This window comes from Diorhabda sublineata, chromosome X, assembly GCF_026230105.1.
Source record: "Diorhabda sublineata isolate icDioSubl1.1 chromosome X, icDioSubl1.1, whole genome shotgun sequence".
Lineage (NCBI taxonomy): Eukaryota > Metazoa > Arthropoda > Insecta > Coleoptera > Chrysomelidae > Diorhabda > Diorhabda sublineata.
Window position 1 is genome coordinate 25,495,194 of NC_079485.1, and position 16,720 is coordinate 25,511,913.

A 16,720-nucleotide genomic window follows, 5' to 3' on the forward strand; every position below is an offset into this window, starting at 1 on the left:
TTAATTAAATATAAATGTTGTAAACATTGTTATCATTAACAGTTAGCCTCCATTAATTTTCTAGTCATGTTTGAGAAAAAAATATTTATTGGTCAATTCTGAATGTAGGTGGTACTAAAAAATAACAACTGGTTGAATCTCTATCGCGACAAACGAAATTTGTATATTCCTGGTCATTCATACACGTGAAACAAAAACCAAATAAATGATTTCAGTGGTATATAGATTATCCATTCAATACCATCAGTCAGTCTGCAAACCTTAGCGAGAGGTGTTGTATCACATTACCATAAAAAGCAGTAATTTCGCACTACACAACTACTGCATCTTCGTAGTTTGTGAAATATTATTTTCATTCTAGTGAAATGTGCCATATTTGTGACACGATCAGATAACCTTTTATATAACTTTCTGTGTTTGGATTACTTATTTCATATTTTACTCACATGAAGTAAGTATTTATTATTAATTAATAATTTTTGAGATATAAAATAAATAGGTAATAAATCTGACAAATATTTTGAATTGATATAAAAGTTTCACGTTTCTTGTTTCACGTTTCAACTTCAATTCCAGTGTTTTCAGTTTAAACTTACAATTTTTTAAATAAGATTGAATAAATCTTCAATAATTGTTAATGTAGTAATTAATTAATTTACAAAATATGATGAAAAATACATAAATAATACATAAAAATAGAGATTGGAGTACTGCTCTATATTTTCAAGACGATTTAGTTGTGTGTATGTATACGATGAATTTTTCATGTACACTACGACCCTAGAATCTGTTTTCTGTGTCCCCTTTTTTTGCTGTGACACTGGAGATCCTCAATGTTTACAACTGATCTATAAAACATACTCCTTTCAGAAACTTCGGGATGTGAGATATCAGTTGTACTGCTCTGGTATTCCGAAGTACCTCAAATTTCGTCCTCTAGTTAAAAAAATCTGCACATTGCCCGTTTCTGCTGAACCTAACGTCTTCCTATGTCCATTTAGACAGCAACACCCTGACAAAATTGTTTTTGCCTAGATTGATACATTGAATAGATCTTCCATGGTTATAGTATTTTTTCCTGTCTCAACCCCTCTATATTATTCCAATAACTGGTTCCATCCCTATCTACCTTCTTTTCCGGTGATTTCTCTATTATTCTGTAGCTGATACCACAAAAAGATTCAGGTCCTATGAAGGGTTGATTCACCCCCACTTTAACAAGTCTTTCAGCTATTTCCTTTTTCTCCACTACGTGCGATACAATTAAGATCTGATAATGAAAAATAAGCATTCAATTTTATCATAAACATTATTGATATATTCATTTTCCTTATTGCTTTATATTTCAGCTCAATACTAATGCATTTTCTTCTGAAATTTCTATGAATAATATCCAGAATTTTACACATAATATTTTGAAAAACACATTTGATATAATGAAATAAGCTTGGATTTGTGTTGAGGATTTTTCGAACAAGTGTCAATTAATTCAAACTTGCTATTCGGATTTCTATCGTGAGCAGCAAGGACAGAGACGAGGTTTCGAGATATGTCAAGCACATACCATACGTCATTAAGCGTGAATATTATCAACTTTCCATCGTCATAGTCGGTCACTTCAATTGTCCCATTGCCAAGAGCTTTGATGAATTCCTTTCCCGCAGCTTTGACAGTACCATTTGAAGTTGCTGGAAAAGGCTTATAATCAGTGAAAGAGTTTTAATTTAATGTAATGTGGCGTGTGCCACATATCGCCAATCCATTACTGGTCATTTGGGATAGCCATTTTCACGTCACTGCTAATCGAGACTAAAGAAACACGGGAATCGGTCACATTACCTGTTGTAGCGCTAGTTCCTCCTGCTCTTGTTGGATATTTGGGCATCCCATCAGCTTTCCACTTGGAACATTGACTAATTAAATGGCCTTTAGAATTACAGTAGTTGCATTTCGAACGGTTAGTATTCTTTTTCTGCTGCCTCCATTGTTTGTAGCATTCAGAGCGTCACGAGATTTCGAAGGTGGTGAATTGAATTATTCAAAACGCTTAGGTAAAATGTGCAGTATCATGGAGACGTACAACAGCTCAAGAAAATCATCGACGATTTCTATCTTACGCGTTTTCAAGCTGTCAGCGAACTCACAGATCTTCGTTATCATCCCATTCCATACTGAAAAAATCAAGACACTGTCGAAACAACTGATCTTCAGCTTTGTTGTCAAACTGCTCAACCAGAATGATCCATGCTTGACTTGTTATATGCTTCGAGTTCTCTCTTTTCAGCCCTACTTGGTGATTCAGATGAAAGCTCAGGCTTCTTCCTGATACTATTCCGACCGCATCATACAACTCCAATACGTCCATAACATGATCCTTCTATGTCCGCTAATCTTCAGCACCTTTCAACGGTTTGATACCTTTTACGCAATCCATTTTAGACCACGACGAACTTGAACTTAGCTTTTGACGTAATTATAAAACACACGCAGGCGGAAACTGGCACTTCGAGGATCACGTCTAGGTTGCTTAGATCTCAGAACACAACGCAGTTAGTTGAACTGGTACCAATAACCTGAAGAAATGGCTATATCAAGCAAAATAGGATTAATTAAGTACAGCTGAAGAGGTATTGAGGACTTTATGAGAAATAAAATAATATAATGGAGAAAATATGAATGCAATCTGGTTTAAGAGGTATAGTGCAAACGACAGCAACTATAAATTATATAAATATAATAGTACGAACAACTAACATTTCGTATTAGGAGCTCACGCTATCCAATATCAATGTCACCTCAAATCAAAACATTTTATTATTATTAACTGAAATATGAAAATCGAAGAAAAAATAACCAATATAATTGAATCATAAGATATTTGAAAGAGTAAAAGAGAAACTGCTATGTGTAAATAACATGGAGAATAGTTTTCTTCAACTATTCACTTCTTGGATCTTTTTATATGTTCTTCGTGATTAAAAGATTATTTCAAACTGATGAGAAGAGACTTAAAATAAATAAATCATTACGGAAAACATAGAGAAAATATAGAGCATACAGATAGGATCCAAAATGATAAAGCTAATGACCCAGAAGTCGGAACCTGTAATGAGAAAAAATATCAAAAAATGTACAAAGCAAAATTATTGCTTATCAATATTGATAATAACGATAATAATTTTACAAGTAATATTGTAAAAGTTATTGACAGTGCTCACGAAAAATCATAACCATACTGAACTAGTTTCATGGACGAAATTATTTTTTATATTATTTATCTCTGCAGTGAAATTCTTGAAAGGTTTTTTCAATGTGTTATTCGGGAAGGTCATTAAAACGCATAATTAATTGTTTATAAACATATTCACATTATGAAGATTTTATGCGTCTTTTTCATTTAAGGAAGCGTATTTTAAAAGGTAATCCATTATTTCCAAGTTTTATTATAGTGTAAACTTAATAATTTATTAATTAATACATTTCAACAATATCGTAAACAATTTCATTGAATTGAGAAAATTGAACCTTTAATTTTAAAATTTAACTGATGCTTGAAACTGATTCGAAAAAATTGAATACACTATTGAATTTTTATCCAGTTAGATTTATCAAAATATTTTGATGAATGCCGCCAAAATTACTATATATAGCTACACTATATACTACATACTATAATTATTCTCAATTATGGTATTTACTTAAAAATAAATGGTGCATACACAAATATAAATAAATTTTTTGTCATTTATTGTCTTCATCTTCTCCTTATCTTATACAATACGAAGTATTTGAAAGAGTTATATATTTATATATAACTTTTCTAAAATATCTTAACCTATCGCAATTAATTGCAAGTACAACATAACTATCAGTAATTAATTTTTTTTTAATTTCAATGTCTATTACATACCTAAAGATGAACGTACTCATAAATTTTTTCATTAGAAGATAATTTTTGTAACATTACATAAGTTATTTTCCATTATTTCATTATTTAAAGCGTGATATTTTCTTGTTATTGTATTAAGTAAGAATTAGATTTTATAGTACAACTGGATATCTTGGAGGACGTTTATGGCATTAACTCTTGAATATTTGCTTTGATGTTGAGCTGCTATTTTCCAACAAACAGTTTTTCATAAACTGTTACAGATATGGTTGGTTGGTTGATGAATTTCTTCGGTTCGACCACTTTTTATTCTCTTCCCCACTGCTAGACATTGTCTTGAAAAACTTGAGGCTCTAAGAGAGCTTCAATGTTGTTGCCATAATGTCGGACTTTATACTTGATGGCTTGAGGTCAGAAGGAATTTGGATATTATCTGCAAAAGTTTTTAATGCTGTCGTACTCATATCGAGATCATCTGTAATTTAATTTCCTTATACCAATAAGAGATGGTAGCTTATTGGTACCATTGGTATAGTTATAGTACTTAGAATGGTAGCTGATATATTTTGAATAATTTTATACAAGAGAATGGTCAATGAAGATCTTTTTAATAGAGTGTATGGAAATAAGTAAGACTATACTTAGTTAAACGTTTTTATTTGAAGTGGAAATGTATTTAAAATTAGTAAAACTCGCCGGAATGCATAGTGCAATACAGAAAAAACTGGAGATTTTAATGTAGTTTCGGCTCACTCGACTCGTGTTTATTTCTGAATCATCAGCAAGATTCCTGACTGAATTGTTTGATGGTTTATTTTTATTCACAATTGTGAAAGATATGTTTTTCGAATGAAGGGGCATTGTCTTTAGGGTAATGGTTTCATTATTAAGAATGCTGAGGAGGTATTCCGTGAGTTATTATTGTATGAAAGCGAGATATCATAATTAAGTGGTAATTGTATTTATTCACAAAGTTACAGTAATGTTAGGTCAGTAATAGAAAGTGATGAATTGCAATATACAAAATGATCAGGGATAAAACGAAACATATAGTTATGTAGAGTTGGATTTATTTACATAGAACTTAGCTCCTAACATTTTCACTTGTTTCAATTGTATCAATAGTTAGTTTTAATTTCTTCATCTTTTCTTTCGATTTCATCTCTTCTGCAGTATCGTTCTAATTCTTCCGATGCAGCTTTCCAGAAAATTATAGGATATGATATTCTTATGAATTATATTCAGATATATTGATATCATTTGTCTTATATAACCAGAAGTACTTTCAAAAACTAAGTTTATACGACCTCAAATATTACTAAATTATCTTCAAATTAGACACACTTAAATACATTGAGTTGATTTTTTAATAAAATACTCGCAGAATCGCGGCCACGGCCAAAATATTTTGATATTACTATGTTCATCACAATGTCGCATAAGTATCAAGGATGATGTGGTTATTATAGCTTATAAGAACATTTAAAAAACCTATAGACTGATACTTTTGTTATTAACTATCAACGTTTTAAAGTAAAATAGTGTATATCGTGAAAAAACCAATGCGGATATGAAATGATGTGGAAAACAGCTAAAAAATAACTTGAATTTCAACAGCTTAAATCTTTTTGTTCGGAGTAAACCATATCGTAATAAAAACATTTTAATTCAATGAAAATATTCTATCAGAATTCCACTTTCAGTAATTTCCTCTAGCTTTGTTTTTGATTGCTTCAACTCAATTGGTAAATAAACGTCTTGTTCACATCAAACAGAAGCAGAACTCTTCCAATGATCCAAATACTTAAATAATGGGTCATTCACTGTATTATACAACTAGCTGACAAACAACTTTTGGAAAAATCATTTTGGGTATAGCGTTAAAGTCGACAGTTGATATAGTCATAAGCATCCCAGTCGAGGACGGGTATTTCAATTACTCTCAACTTCTCCGTATCTCTAGAATTCCTACCCTTCAAAATATGACAAATCACAAGTTCTCTTAAATAGCACAAAGAATCTGCTATCATGGTTAAGTACCCAAAATAAACGTTTGTGCTAATAACATTAACAATAACATTTTTAAATGCTGCACTCCATATTGACATCATGCTTTTGTTTTTATATTGATGGGTATAAACCACATAATAAAATTTGTCCGTACAACCAAAGTTTCATAAAGCTCACATATTGAAATATAAAGACCCAATACTCTGTTAGCCATTACCTACCATCGCGCATGTCTCAATTTTCCTATAATTTTTCTACTCAATTGGTTAGAAAAACTTCAATTTATTATAGCACAGATAATTTGGTATTAGTATTGTCAATCGGGACTTATATCTTTTTCTGATAAATCATTTTCAATTGCTTCATGAGTCTTTCTTCGCAGTATTACATTGGTTCCATAATATCAATTAACTTCTCAAAGTTTGGATCTACTGATTTAGCTTCTAAACAAGATAATATAGTTTTAACTATATTAGCAGCTGTCCAGGCCCGCAATAGTTGAGTGATCAAAATATATGCTTTCTCTATAAGAACTTTATGCTCTTATCGTCTATTAATGCGCCTTCCTTCGCTGAGTACCAAGACTGTTCTTTTCTTAGGTCCTTCTATTTCAATGTACGTGGCAGAAGTTGTTAGTGAGATTTTCCTTTTTTTTGTACTTATTTATTTACTGGATTGTCTGAAAAAACTGAGTAAGCATTTTCAGAAGCAGTGGCAATTTTAGCTGCTGTCATATCAACTATTTCTGCAATATTGGATAAGGAAACTCGCATTTGGGTCCTATGGGCTTTTTTCGCTTGATAATGAATATTTTTCAAGAGAGTCACACGCAACTACGACGCAACAAATCAGTACGACACCAAGTATGGAATTGTGAATGAACCGTAGCAGAATACGTAGCCAAATATTGAAATAAATCCGGTACTATATAATGCGTCCTATGTTTGCGCCAATATTCGCGTTCCCACGTACGGCTGAACATTGGAAGGAAGGCTAGATTCAATGCTGCAGCTACTCGATGCGTCGGACGTTTGCACATTCACCTTCTAAAGTTGGCTGAACATTGGAGAAAGGCTGGAACCTTTCCTAATTAAAACTTGGAAAAAAAGTGATGAACAGCATACAACAAATATAAATTATTTTAAAATTAACTGGATGATACTGGCAAGTTTTGTTTTTCATACAAAACATGTAGCATTCGCATGCAAGAGGATAAAAAATGTATTTAGTTGCACAACAAGTGTTGGTTAAAACTTCCTTCCAATGTTGGGTACTCCTTTGACACGAGTAAAAGAAAAAGACTTTCCATGGCCAATGTTCAAATGCCAAGGAAAACATTCTTCGAATGACATGCTTATTTACGATCACACGATGCGTTTATCGTATGGTACCTACTTAAAATAATGAGATTTTTATAGCGATGTAGACTCATTATTTTTTTTACTAGATCCAGATTAGGTATTATTTTTATAAACATATAATTTCACAGACACCATGGCGCGTCCAAATGTCACTTCATATTTTTCATAAATATACAGGACATTTTTAAAAGTATAAAATTTTTTAGACCGTTTTCGGCTCGATCTATTGTATAACCTAGCATCAAATAATCCCTTTCTTCCCATGTCTAAAGAATAGTTTTCTCGAATGCAAAATTTGATTCTAAACGCTGATACTTTTTATCTATCACTAAATCGTTAGTTATACAAATAATAATATTAATGAGAAATCAATTCGTAAGACATTGTTAATTGAAAACTCACTATACCTTAAACATACACGTTAGAAATATGTGACTAACTGTGGTAACTCTAAGAAACTGCTGATGCCTAGTTAAAGAATTCTGCAAACAAAATCGGAACCAATGAATATTTTCTAAGGATCTACGTCATTGTTTACTTTATAAGTAGATTTAAAATTTGTAAAGATTTACATTAACAAAAATATTCCACATGAGAATATTGTCGTAGCCAGATTACCAACAAACTGACAACTGGTTAACAACAAGTGAATGAAGAACCGAACTAACAAATAAAATGTAACATTATTAACCAAACTTGAAAAGGCACTCAAACTTGAAACGTTCACCACATAAATGTTCCTTTAGGTTAGCATAATTTTGGAATATTGGATAAGCCCTACCCCCATGTACGGAAACGTCAGGTTTGAGGATATCCACCTTTATTTACCTTTATTACCTAAGTAATATGGTTGAAAATATATCTATTTAAGAATTCAAATCACATTAAAAAATTTTTGTATAATGACACTACTTGGTTAGGTATATTAAATATGACTCTCAAGTCGCGCCGGCACCGTTGGTGCTTGTTTTTATTACTTTTTTAGTGACAGTAGCTGGTATGGAGTATGCATCAAGTTTCAATCGGCATTCACGTGCTTTCTTAAAAGCTTGAGCTCGCGTTTTGTACATTAAGCAAGCATTCGAATCGCAGGTATTAAATCATTATGGAAAATAGCATATGTATGTAGTCAATAACCTTACGTAAGAAAAATGAATCTAATCCTCCCCCTCATGTCAGGTTTCATAAGGAATGCTTAACTCTACCCACCCCCACGCTGAACTTTCCTTTAAAAAATAACCAAAAATGACACATTACTAAATTAAGAATTATTTTCATGTAAACATTCAAATGCTAGCTATGCAGTGTGTGACTTTGCGGATATTTATTGATTTAAGAATTGCAAGTGAACATTTTGAGTGATAGTAATGACACAACTCCTCTAGTTTTGTGGCATCTCAAAATAAACAGAATGATCCATGTACATGCACTTCTTCTGAAAAATATTTTATATGAGATTCTTGTTCGAAATATATATTCATTCAAATCTAAATTTATAAAATTTTCTACAAAACATAGGAACGTAATCATAGGTTATACACCTGTTAAAACATAGACATCAACATTCATATACAAACAATTTAATTTAAATAAAAATTATTCATTTTTCCTATAATAGATATTTAGTGCTATCTACTTTCTCACGTTTAAAACAAATAAAATTATCAGACTATTTGGATTCGGAATAAATACATCTTTGATGTTAATATTAAATTGAATCTTGGCCGTTTTATTATTATCAAACTTTCATTGTTAGCTACTGATTTGAAGCAAAAGAATTGGATATATTTATTAACCATTCTGAATATTTAAGTTATAAGCAACCAGAGTATTGTAATGGGCATATATAGTGTTTTACAGTAAGTTGATTCATATTTTTGAATTATTATTTTTTATCTAGTTATTTTTCCATTTTAACTAATTTCTTTAAATCTCTTAGGAGGTTATATTTTGCGCAGCTATTTTATTTTCTTTTCCAATTGCTAGATATTTGCAGTTCATCTTTCAGTACACTTTTAAACTTTTTATTCCTGAACTGAATTCAACAACATATTTTTTATTTCTTAACCAAATTTAAATTCAAATTAAAACATAATAATTAAGTTGAGCGAATTGAAATTAAATTAAAGAAATCCAACGTTTTTTTGGATTTTCTCTATTTGTGCCGGCGTGTTTACAAACCGAATTCTATATGATTTCATATATTGTTTATTAATTATTCTTTTGCATTTTCTATCAACATAACATCGTTTGTATATGCTAGAAATTTTCACTGATAACCTTGTACTAAAAGCAAATAGGAAAACATATTTTGATCTTTTAATACCTTTCTGCCGTATATAAAAATCTCAATTATTTTCTATAATATAAAGTCAACAGTATCCTCTTGTAGAGACCTAGTACAGATAAATATCTTCTCTAGGAAAGTTTTGTATGCTCCAATGCAATCTTCTTGAAAACGATACCCATATATAAAGTTTGAAGGTCTGATGTTACCTTTATAAAATACAGTTGATTATAATGAATTAATTCTAATTAAAAGTGACTAGAATAGACCAAATTATATTTTTATTTAAAGAAAAATTTCTGTAAATATCAAATTGAGAATGTTTATGAAATTTCAAATAAATTTACTGAAATATATTAAATGCGTCGTTAAAAAATAAATGCGCATAATAAACAGCTTTGATTTTCGCTGATATTTCAAATATGTGTAACAAATAACGGGAACTTATCTCATGAGAAAGTGGACAAATACATCCTGTAAAATTCGCGTTATGCTGAATCTTTGTAATATTAAATATCATTTTGCCAAGAATTGATTACTGCTAACATTTCATAAAATAAGAAAAATCAATTTAAACTGTCTGAATCGGACAACAAAGTTAATTCATTCTACCGGATAAAATAAATTAGTAAAACAACATGCACTCTGTATGTTTAGTCTGAAAAATGTATTCAATGTATTTTAAGTAAAAATATAGTTCATGGCATGTTTATTGTAACAAACATTTTAGCACAGAGAATTCGAGAGTTGATACTCAAGTTTTAAGACATGACAACACTTATCTGAATATGTCAAATCTGACATTGCCATCATAAAGTTTGACATTTTTAATAGTGAACGTACTCAGAACGTGTTGTCATACAAGCGCTATTCAAGCTGTTTACAGATACTCGAAACATTTATCTTGGTCAAAAAATGGAATTAAGCCGTGAACATTTTCGTGCGATGATTTTCTATGACTTTCGACGTGGACTAAACTAAGAGCAATTTGCTCGTTTCGACTTTTGATAATAAAGCACCATCTCGAGCCACCGTATTTCGCTGGTTTTCCAAATTCATTCGTGGTCACACTTCGTGAAGGTCGTCAAAAATCGGCTGTTCTACCAGAAAACATCGATACTGTGCGTGAACTGATATTGCAAAATCTACATGAGATACCGTGCAATTGAGGTATACTTGAGCATTAGTTCCACTCGCATAGATGCCATATTGCTTGAAAATTTGGCTGTCAAACAAATTTGTTCGCGTTGGATATCGCATAATTTGACAATCGCTCAAAAAAAGCAAAGAAATGCAAAAAAAATTCAATCGTGGTACTCCGTGAAAGTCGATGATTCATGGATCTATGCATATGAACCCAAAACTAAAAAACAATCGACTGTATGGGTCTCAACACGAGCCAAATTCAACGATAGCTGTTCGCGTACGAAGCATTTCGAAGCAAATGGTTGCCTGTTTCTTCGGAATAACTGGACACCGTTCCATTATAGCAACGGTCATTTATGAACGGTACATCAGCATTTGTTTGCCAGAAGTGTTTAAAAAAATCATGGAAACCAATCGCATAAGACGAATCATTATCCGCCATGACAATGCTAGCTCTCAAACCTCATTTCAAACAAAAACGTGATGAACAGTCAAAACATACAATTAATGTTCTAGTACTAGTTCCCGCAGATCAAAAATAAATTGCGACTTCAACGTTTTTCTACGCCCAAAGAAGCAGTTGATGGGTTCAAATCACATGTTTTGGATGTACTTCAATCGAAATGAAAAAAATGCTTTGACAATTGGTTCAAACGCATGCGAAAGTGTATTGATCCTAATGGAGAATATTTTGAAAAACGATAAAACCATATCCAGTTATAAATGTTTATTTTTATTTTTCTCTCTCAAAACTTAAGTAGCAACCTTTATATTATTTTTATTGTGCAAAATGCTTTTCCTTATGAAAAGCTATCCGTTTTCTATCCATTTTATTAAAAATTTCCTGTATATTTTCAAAGTTTCTTTATATTTTTCCATGCGCTCTGTATATTTAGTATGAAGAATGTATTTCAAGTAAAAAATAGTGAATATAGTTTACATGTGGTTTATTATTTACGTTAACTGTTGCAATTCGGGTCATTATTTGACACTGACATTATAAAGGACAATACCCCTTAAATATATATTGCATTTATCCTCATGGCTATCAACTACTGATTTTATTCCATTCCTTCATTTAACTAGACGTTATGTTTTATTGAGTTGTTTTTTAGGTTTTAAATTAACTCAATTGGTAATTTTCTTATGATCGTTAAGATATTAGAGGGGAGTAAGTGAGTGTTCAACTGCAACAAACGTTTATTTAGGAACTTGCAGATGATTGTAAATTATCCAACCCTTATCATTGTTATTACCACCCGTAGAAAAAAAGTTTGAATATAATTGAATGTTTTACATTATCGAAAAACTATTCATATTCGCGTCGCGAATAGACGACGAAAATTCTCCACCAGAGAGTCCTACCCAGAATTATTTTGATATCGTTTGCCGTAGTCACTACAAGTCTAGATTCCAACCTTAATAGATATATAAAAGACAATTTGAATGTAGTAATAATAAAAATTAATAAGGCGTTTGTCGACGCTGCAGCTAAATATACACCTGAATACGTCTAGGTGTCAACAAAAGGTGGTCGATGTCTGCTAGAAATTCATGGATTAATTGCGTTAAAGTCTGTGGCGATTGTTGCATATTCAACAATCCCATCATATCTACCACAAGTTTAATAGAATATAAATCTGGTGGCCGAGTTTGCTACAGCAAAACATTATCAACACCTTTTTGGAAATTTTTCATAGTTCAACTGGTCATATGTGGAAAAAGTTATCTTACAGAAAAAGAAAAGTAATTTGTAGGGCATCATGAACATAATGCCCAGCTATCATACGTCTCAAATAACGGATACCATTAACAGTATTTCTTCAAATAGTCCTGTGCAAGTGCCTTTCGATAGCAAATCCAATATCATATCGTTCTCTAAGACGACGACTTACCTAGCGACTCGTTGAAAAAGTGACCAAAGGCTCAAATGCGGCGATACAGTCTATGTACAGTAACAGAACTATCTTCCTTTCCAAATAAATGGTTAAAAAATTGACGTGTAGCAGCAAAAGCTAGTTGCATAATATACAACGTTCAGTGGTACGCATCGGTTAACCAGCTGGTTATCTCTATGTTTTCTGTCCACATGCACATTACCGTTAAGGCAATACAATTACTATGACCACATTCCTACCCCTGTCAAAATAGCTAACATGTTGGTCGTTTTGTCTTCTAAGAATGATTTGATTGATTTCCTTAAAAAATATTTCATTTGCATTACCTACTTTGAAAATGTTAACTTTTCCTTATTTACAGTAATTAATACTTTCGGTATGCAATAACAGAAAAACAGTAAAAGTAAAATTTTGTATACGCTGATATGAATTCCTTATTTGGCTTATGCCATCTACTCTAGAGATAGGGCGACGATTTCCTCGACGATTTAGGGTTTAATTAGTTACTTGCTCAAGAACTCCTTCGGAGCTTATAGCTCTTTTTTATGAAATATGTCCAATGAGTGTTTTCAAATTAATTCATGTCAATCAAGTAAGCAAAATAGAATATTCGTAATAGTATTCTGAAAGCAATACACTGACACTCTATTAGAATCCAGTTCGCATGATTCCGGGAATGAAACTAGAATAGTTATTTATGTACTTCAAGCTCGAGTATCATACTATATTTTATCTACGATCACATTGAAAAATACTTCTGTTGAAACCAGAATTATGGTAGTTTTCAAAATTGAATAACATGCGATAAGAACATTTTCTGTGTAGGTTTTGAGTTACATTGTACGTAATTTCAGGAGGAGTGCAATCAGTGTTTTTCCAATTCAAAAAATATTTTGCAAAATGGTCATGACAGTACAAACCTTCATAAATATACAAATGAAAAAGAATATTATAATGATTATCGACGTTTGTATAATATTAAATTTCACGTATTTATAGTGTTTTATAGAGTTTTTAAAAGCTTAATTTTAATGGTAGTAGTAGATAAATACGTATAAATATATTAATGCCAATACGATCGAAATCACAGAAATATTTTGACTAGATTTAACATATAAAAATTCTTCAATCCATTCAAACAGATGTACATTACTAACGTAAACAAAACATAAAAATGCAGTTATTACGAATGCATAGTGTCTAATAATAATGTTCTTATATTTATCTTCATTTGTGTTATGCTAATTTAGGGGTTAACAGATAATTAATAAATATTTTTCTCACTATTCTTCGTTTGTAAATAAGAATCCAATTATATACTTCACTGAAGCAAATATGCACTCATATTGTCTTTAATTTCTGAGATGTAGATACTATCAGTTTTCATAGACATGTGTAAAAAACGCGTATTTTGTCAAGGATATTATGAATGTAAAATATATACAGGGTGACTCGTAACTGTTTGGAATTTATTTGAAACAAAATATACTTTTTTTGTGATTAATGTCACTGTATATTTATTAGTTGTTATCAGAATCAACTCAGACGCACAGCTTTGGACATTTCAAATATTATTTCGTATTTTGGCAAAAAACAAAAGTTTTTAGTAGTTTTGATTAGAAAATATTATTTCTATGTGATATTGGTAATCAAAAATGATAATTTTTCCATTCCATAAAACAGTATTTTACCTTTTTCTGGTAATCATTTCAACAATTTTATATAATGCCCTTAGAAAATAGTGATGTTACCATAATTATTTCTACCTCTCTAAGTTTAATAGTTTTTTTATCATTGTATATAATTTTTGTAATATTTTTTTTCAGAGCTTCAGTTAGAACCCCCGTCCGCTGCCCCCATTGAAGCCGCCCTCCCGGAACTCGTCTATTATATCAAATTTTCCTCGCCGCACATAAAAAAAATCTTTGCCTATTGCGTAGAATGGTAGAAGGTGAACCAACAAGAAATCAAAAGCAAGACTCTGATGTAAAAATCGAGCACCTAGCAAACGGCTGCGGATCAAAAGATCTTGAGCTCGGAAACTTCACAACGATCAAAGATCTCCCACTAAAAGTCTCATCGGATGTAGATAAATCGAATGAGAAAGCTGATTTCGAGAAAGCCATCGAACTCACCAGGTACTTACATATTTACTTCTAAAAATACAATTTTTATATATTTCACGATCACTACGAAAAAGAGTTTTATTATAAAAATTTTTCTACATTCGTATGCTCCCCTTCAAAATACTCCCCTCCCCTCGCGACACACCTTTCCTGTGTGCTGGAAATCTTCTTTAGAGTGTCTTGAGGTTTTTTGCCGTTTTTTGCTTTACCTCTTCAACTCAAATCAGATTCCTTTCAAAGCCCATCTTGTTCTAACCTTTCACCAGCTTTGGTTGATTTTGGTCACTGCTTCCGGAGTTGAAACAATCACAGCGCGACCTGAGCACTGGTCATCTTCAGTGTTCTCTCAGCCCTCACTGAAGCACTTACACCACTCAAAAACACACGCACGAGATCGTCCCCATAAGCCTCTTACAACAATTTATAGCAGTTAGCTGTAGTTTTTTTCAATTTAACAAGAAATTTGAGATTAATACGTTGCTTCTGTTTTTCTTCAGACGACAAACAAAACGTTCGTTTCAAACCACTACTGCACAAATACTATAATAGTGACGGAAACGTGTTTTGGGACGTACATAGACAAGATATCTAGATACTCAACGCACTACTCATTTTTTACCCCACCCGTCTAGGGCGCCCTCTCTTGTTATTAATTATTATCAATTTTTTCATCTTTTTGAGGTGAATTTGCATTTTGTCAATCCATCATTAATTCCTATTACTCTTAATTTTGTCAAGGTAAAATGCAAACTCGTATTTTAATCAATAGCTCTTTCTAATTATAAATATTTTTCCTAAATACATCCATGTAAATTCATCAAATTAACCAAAACTAATGTTTGCGAGTGGGGTATTTTTGAAACGACATTTTTATCACATCTTATTACCATCCAAACACACTACAAATTATGTTGAAAACTATTCTTCCTACATGTCACAGCTGAACATCCTGATCGGTATCACATAATTTATCACAGTATTACATCAATAGCAATAGCAAGCATTCAAATAAACACACAACTCTTTAATTTTCACTTGAAACCCCAAATCATTTAACTTGTTTTGTTAATAGAGGTTAAGTGAGGAAAATCGACATCCTGGATAATTTAATAAGATAATTAGAATGCAACGACATAATTTATAAGAATAAATAAGGTTTATGCCCTATTCCTACTGATATATCTATTTAACAATTCATAATATGTCGCCAAATACCGAGGTCATATAAATATGTTCATTCTCTTACTATCAAACTGTGTACAATCTTCTTTCTACATAAAAAGGTGATATTATAGAAAAAATTTAGTGATACATGAACGCATTTGTCATAAATTAATTTCAATAATAGAATTGCGGAAATTGAAAAGCAAATGTTTTTTCAGATATGGGAAATTTCACTTCCTCTTACTAGCAGTATGCGGCTTTGTAAGCACCTCGGAGGAGATGGACGTCATCTCGATGTCGTTCATCCTCCCTTCGGCACAGTGCGACTTAAACCTCAACACCCAAACCAAGGGATGGCTCAATTCCATCATCTTCATTGGAATGATGGCAGGAGCCTATGTTTGGGGTTCAGTAGCAGACTCAATAGGGCGTAAAAAGGTGCTTATCGTGAGTTCCTTCATGAACGCTTTATGTATTGTAGCTTCTAGCTTCTGTCAATCATATCAGTTGTTCATGGTCTTCAGATTTCTCAATGGGGCGGCGTAAGTATCAAAAATTTAATTCTCAGACATTATTTTAGAAATTATTTCGGTGTATGTCAGTTTGAAATTATTCGTTAACGTTTTTGAAACAGCTTTCTATATCTTACAGTTTCTTTCAACTTTTTAGCTTGTCTCCAATCCCAACTCTTTAATGATAAATCTACAAATCATATTTTAGAATATGCGCATTCAATATCATTAAATTACCAGTACTTGCAAATGAATTAAAGCTATTTAAGAACACAAACTGGCTTTCACTGATGATCTTAAACTACTGTAAAAACCTGTTTAATACGT

General features: G+C 31.7%; 1 protein-coding gene across 2 annotated transcripts in view; it reads left to right on the top strand.

The window, feature by feature from the left end:
* The window catches only part of LOC130451362 (synaptic vesicle glycoprotein 2B-like), a 59,926-nt gene that overhangs the window by 41,268 nt on the left and 1,938 nt on the right, over nucleotides 1–16,720 (top strand). For both annotated transcript variants that reach the window (XM_056790338.1, XM_056790337.1), the window contains exons 2-3: nucleotides 14,418–14,729; nucleotides 16,100–16,423. In XM_056790338.1, coding sequence (XP_056646316.1) covers nucleotides 14,533–14,729; nucleotides 16,100–16,423 — 521 coding nt within the window. In that variant the 5' untranslated portion in view covers nucleotides 14,418–14,532. The remainder of the gene's footprint in view (nucleotides 1–14,417; nucleotides 14,730–16,099; nucleotides 16,424–16,720) is intronic.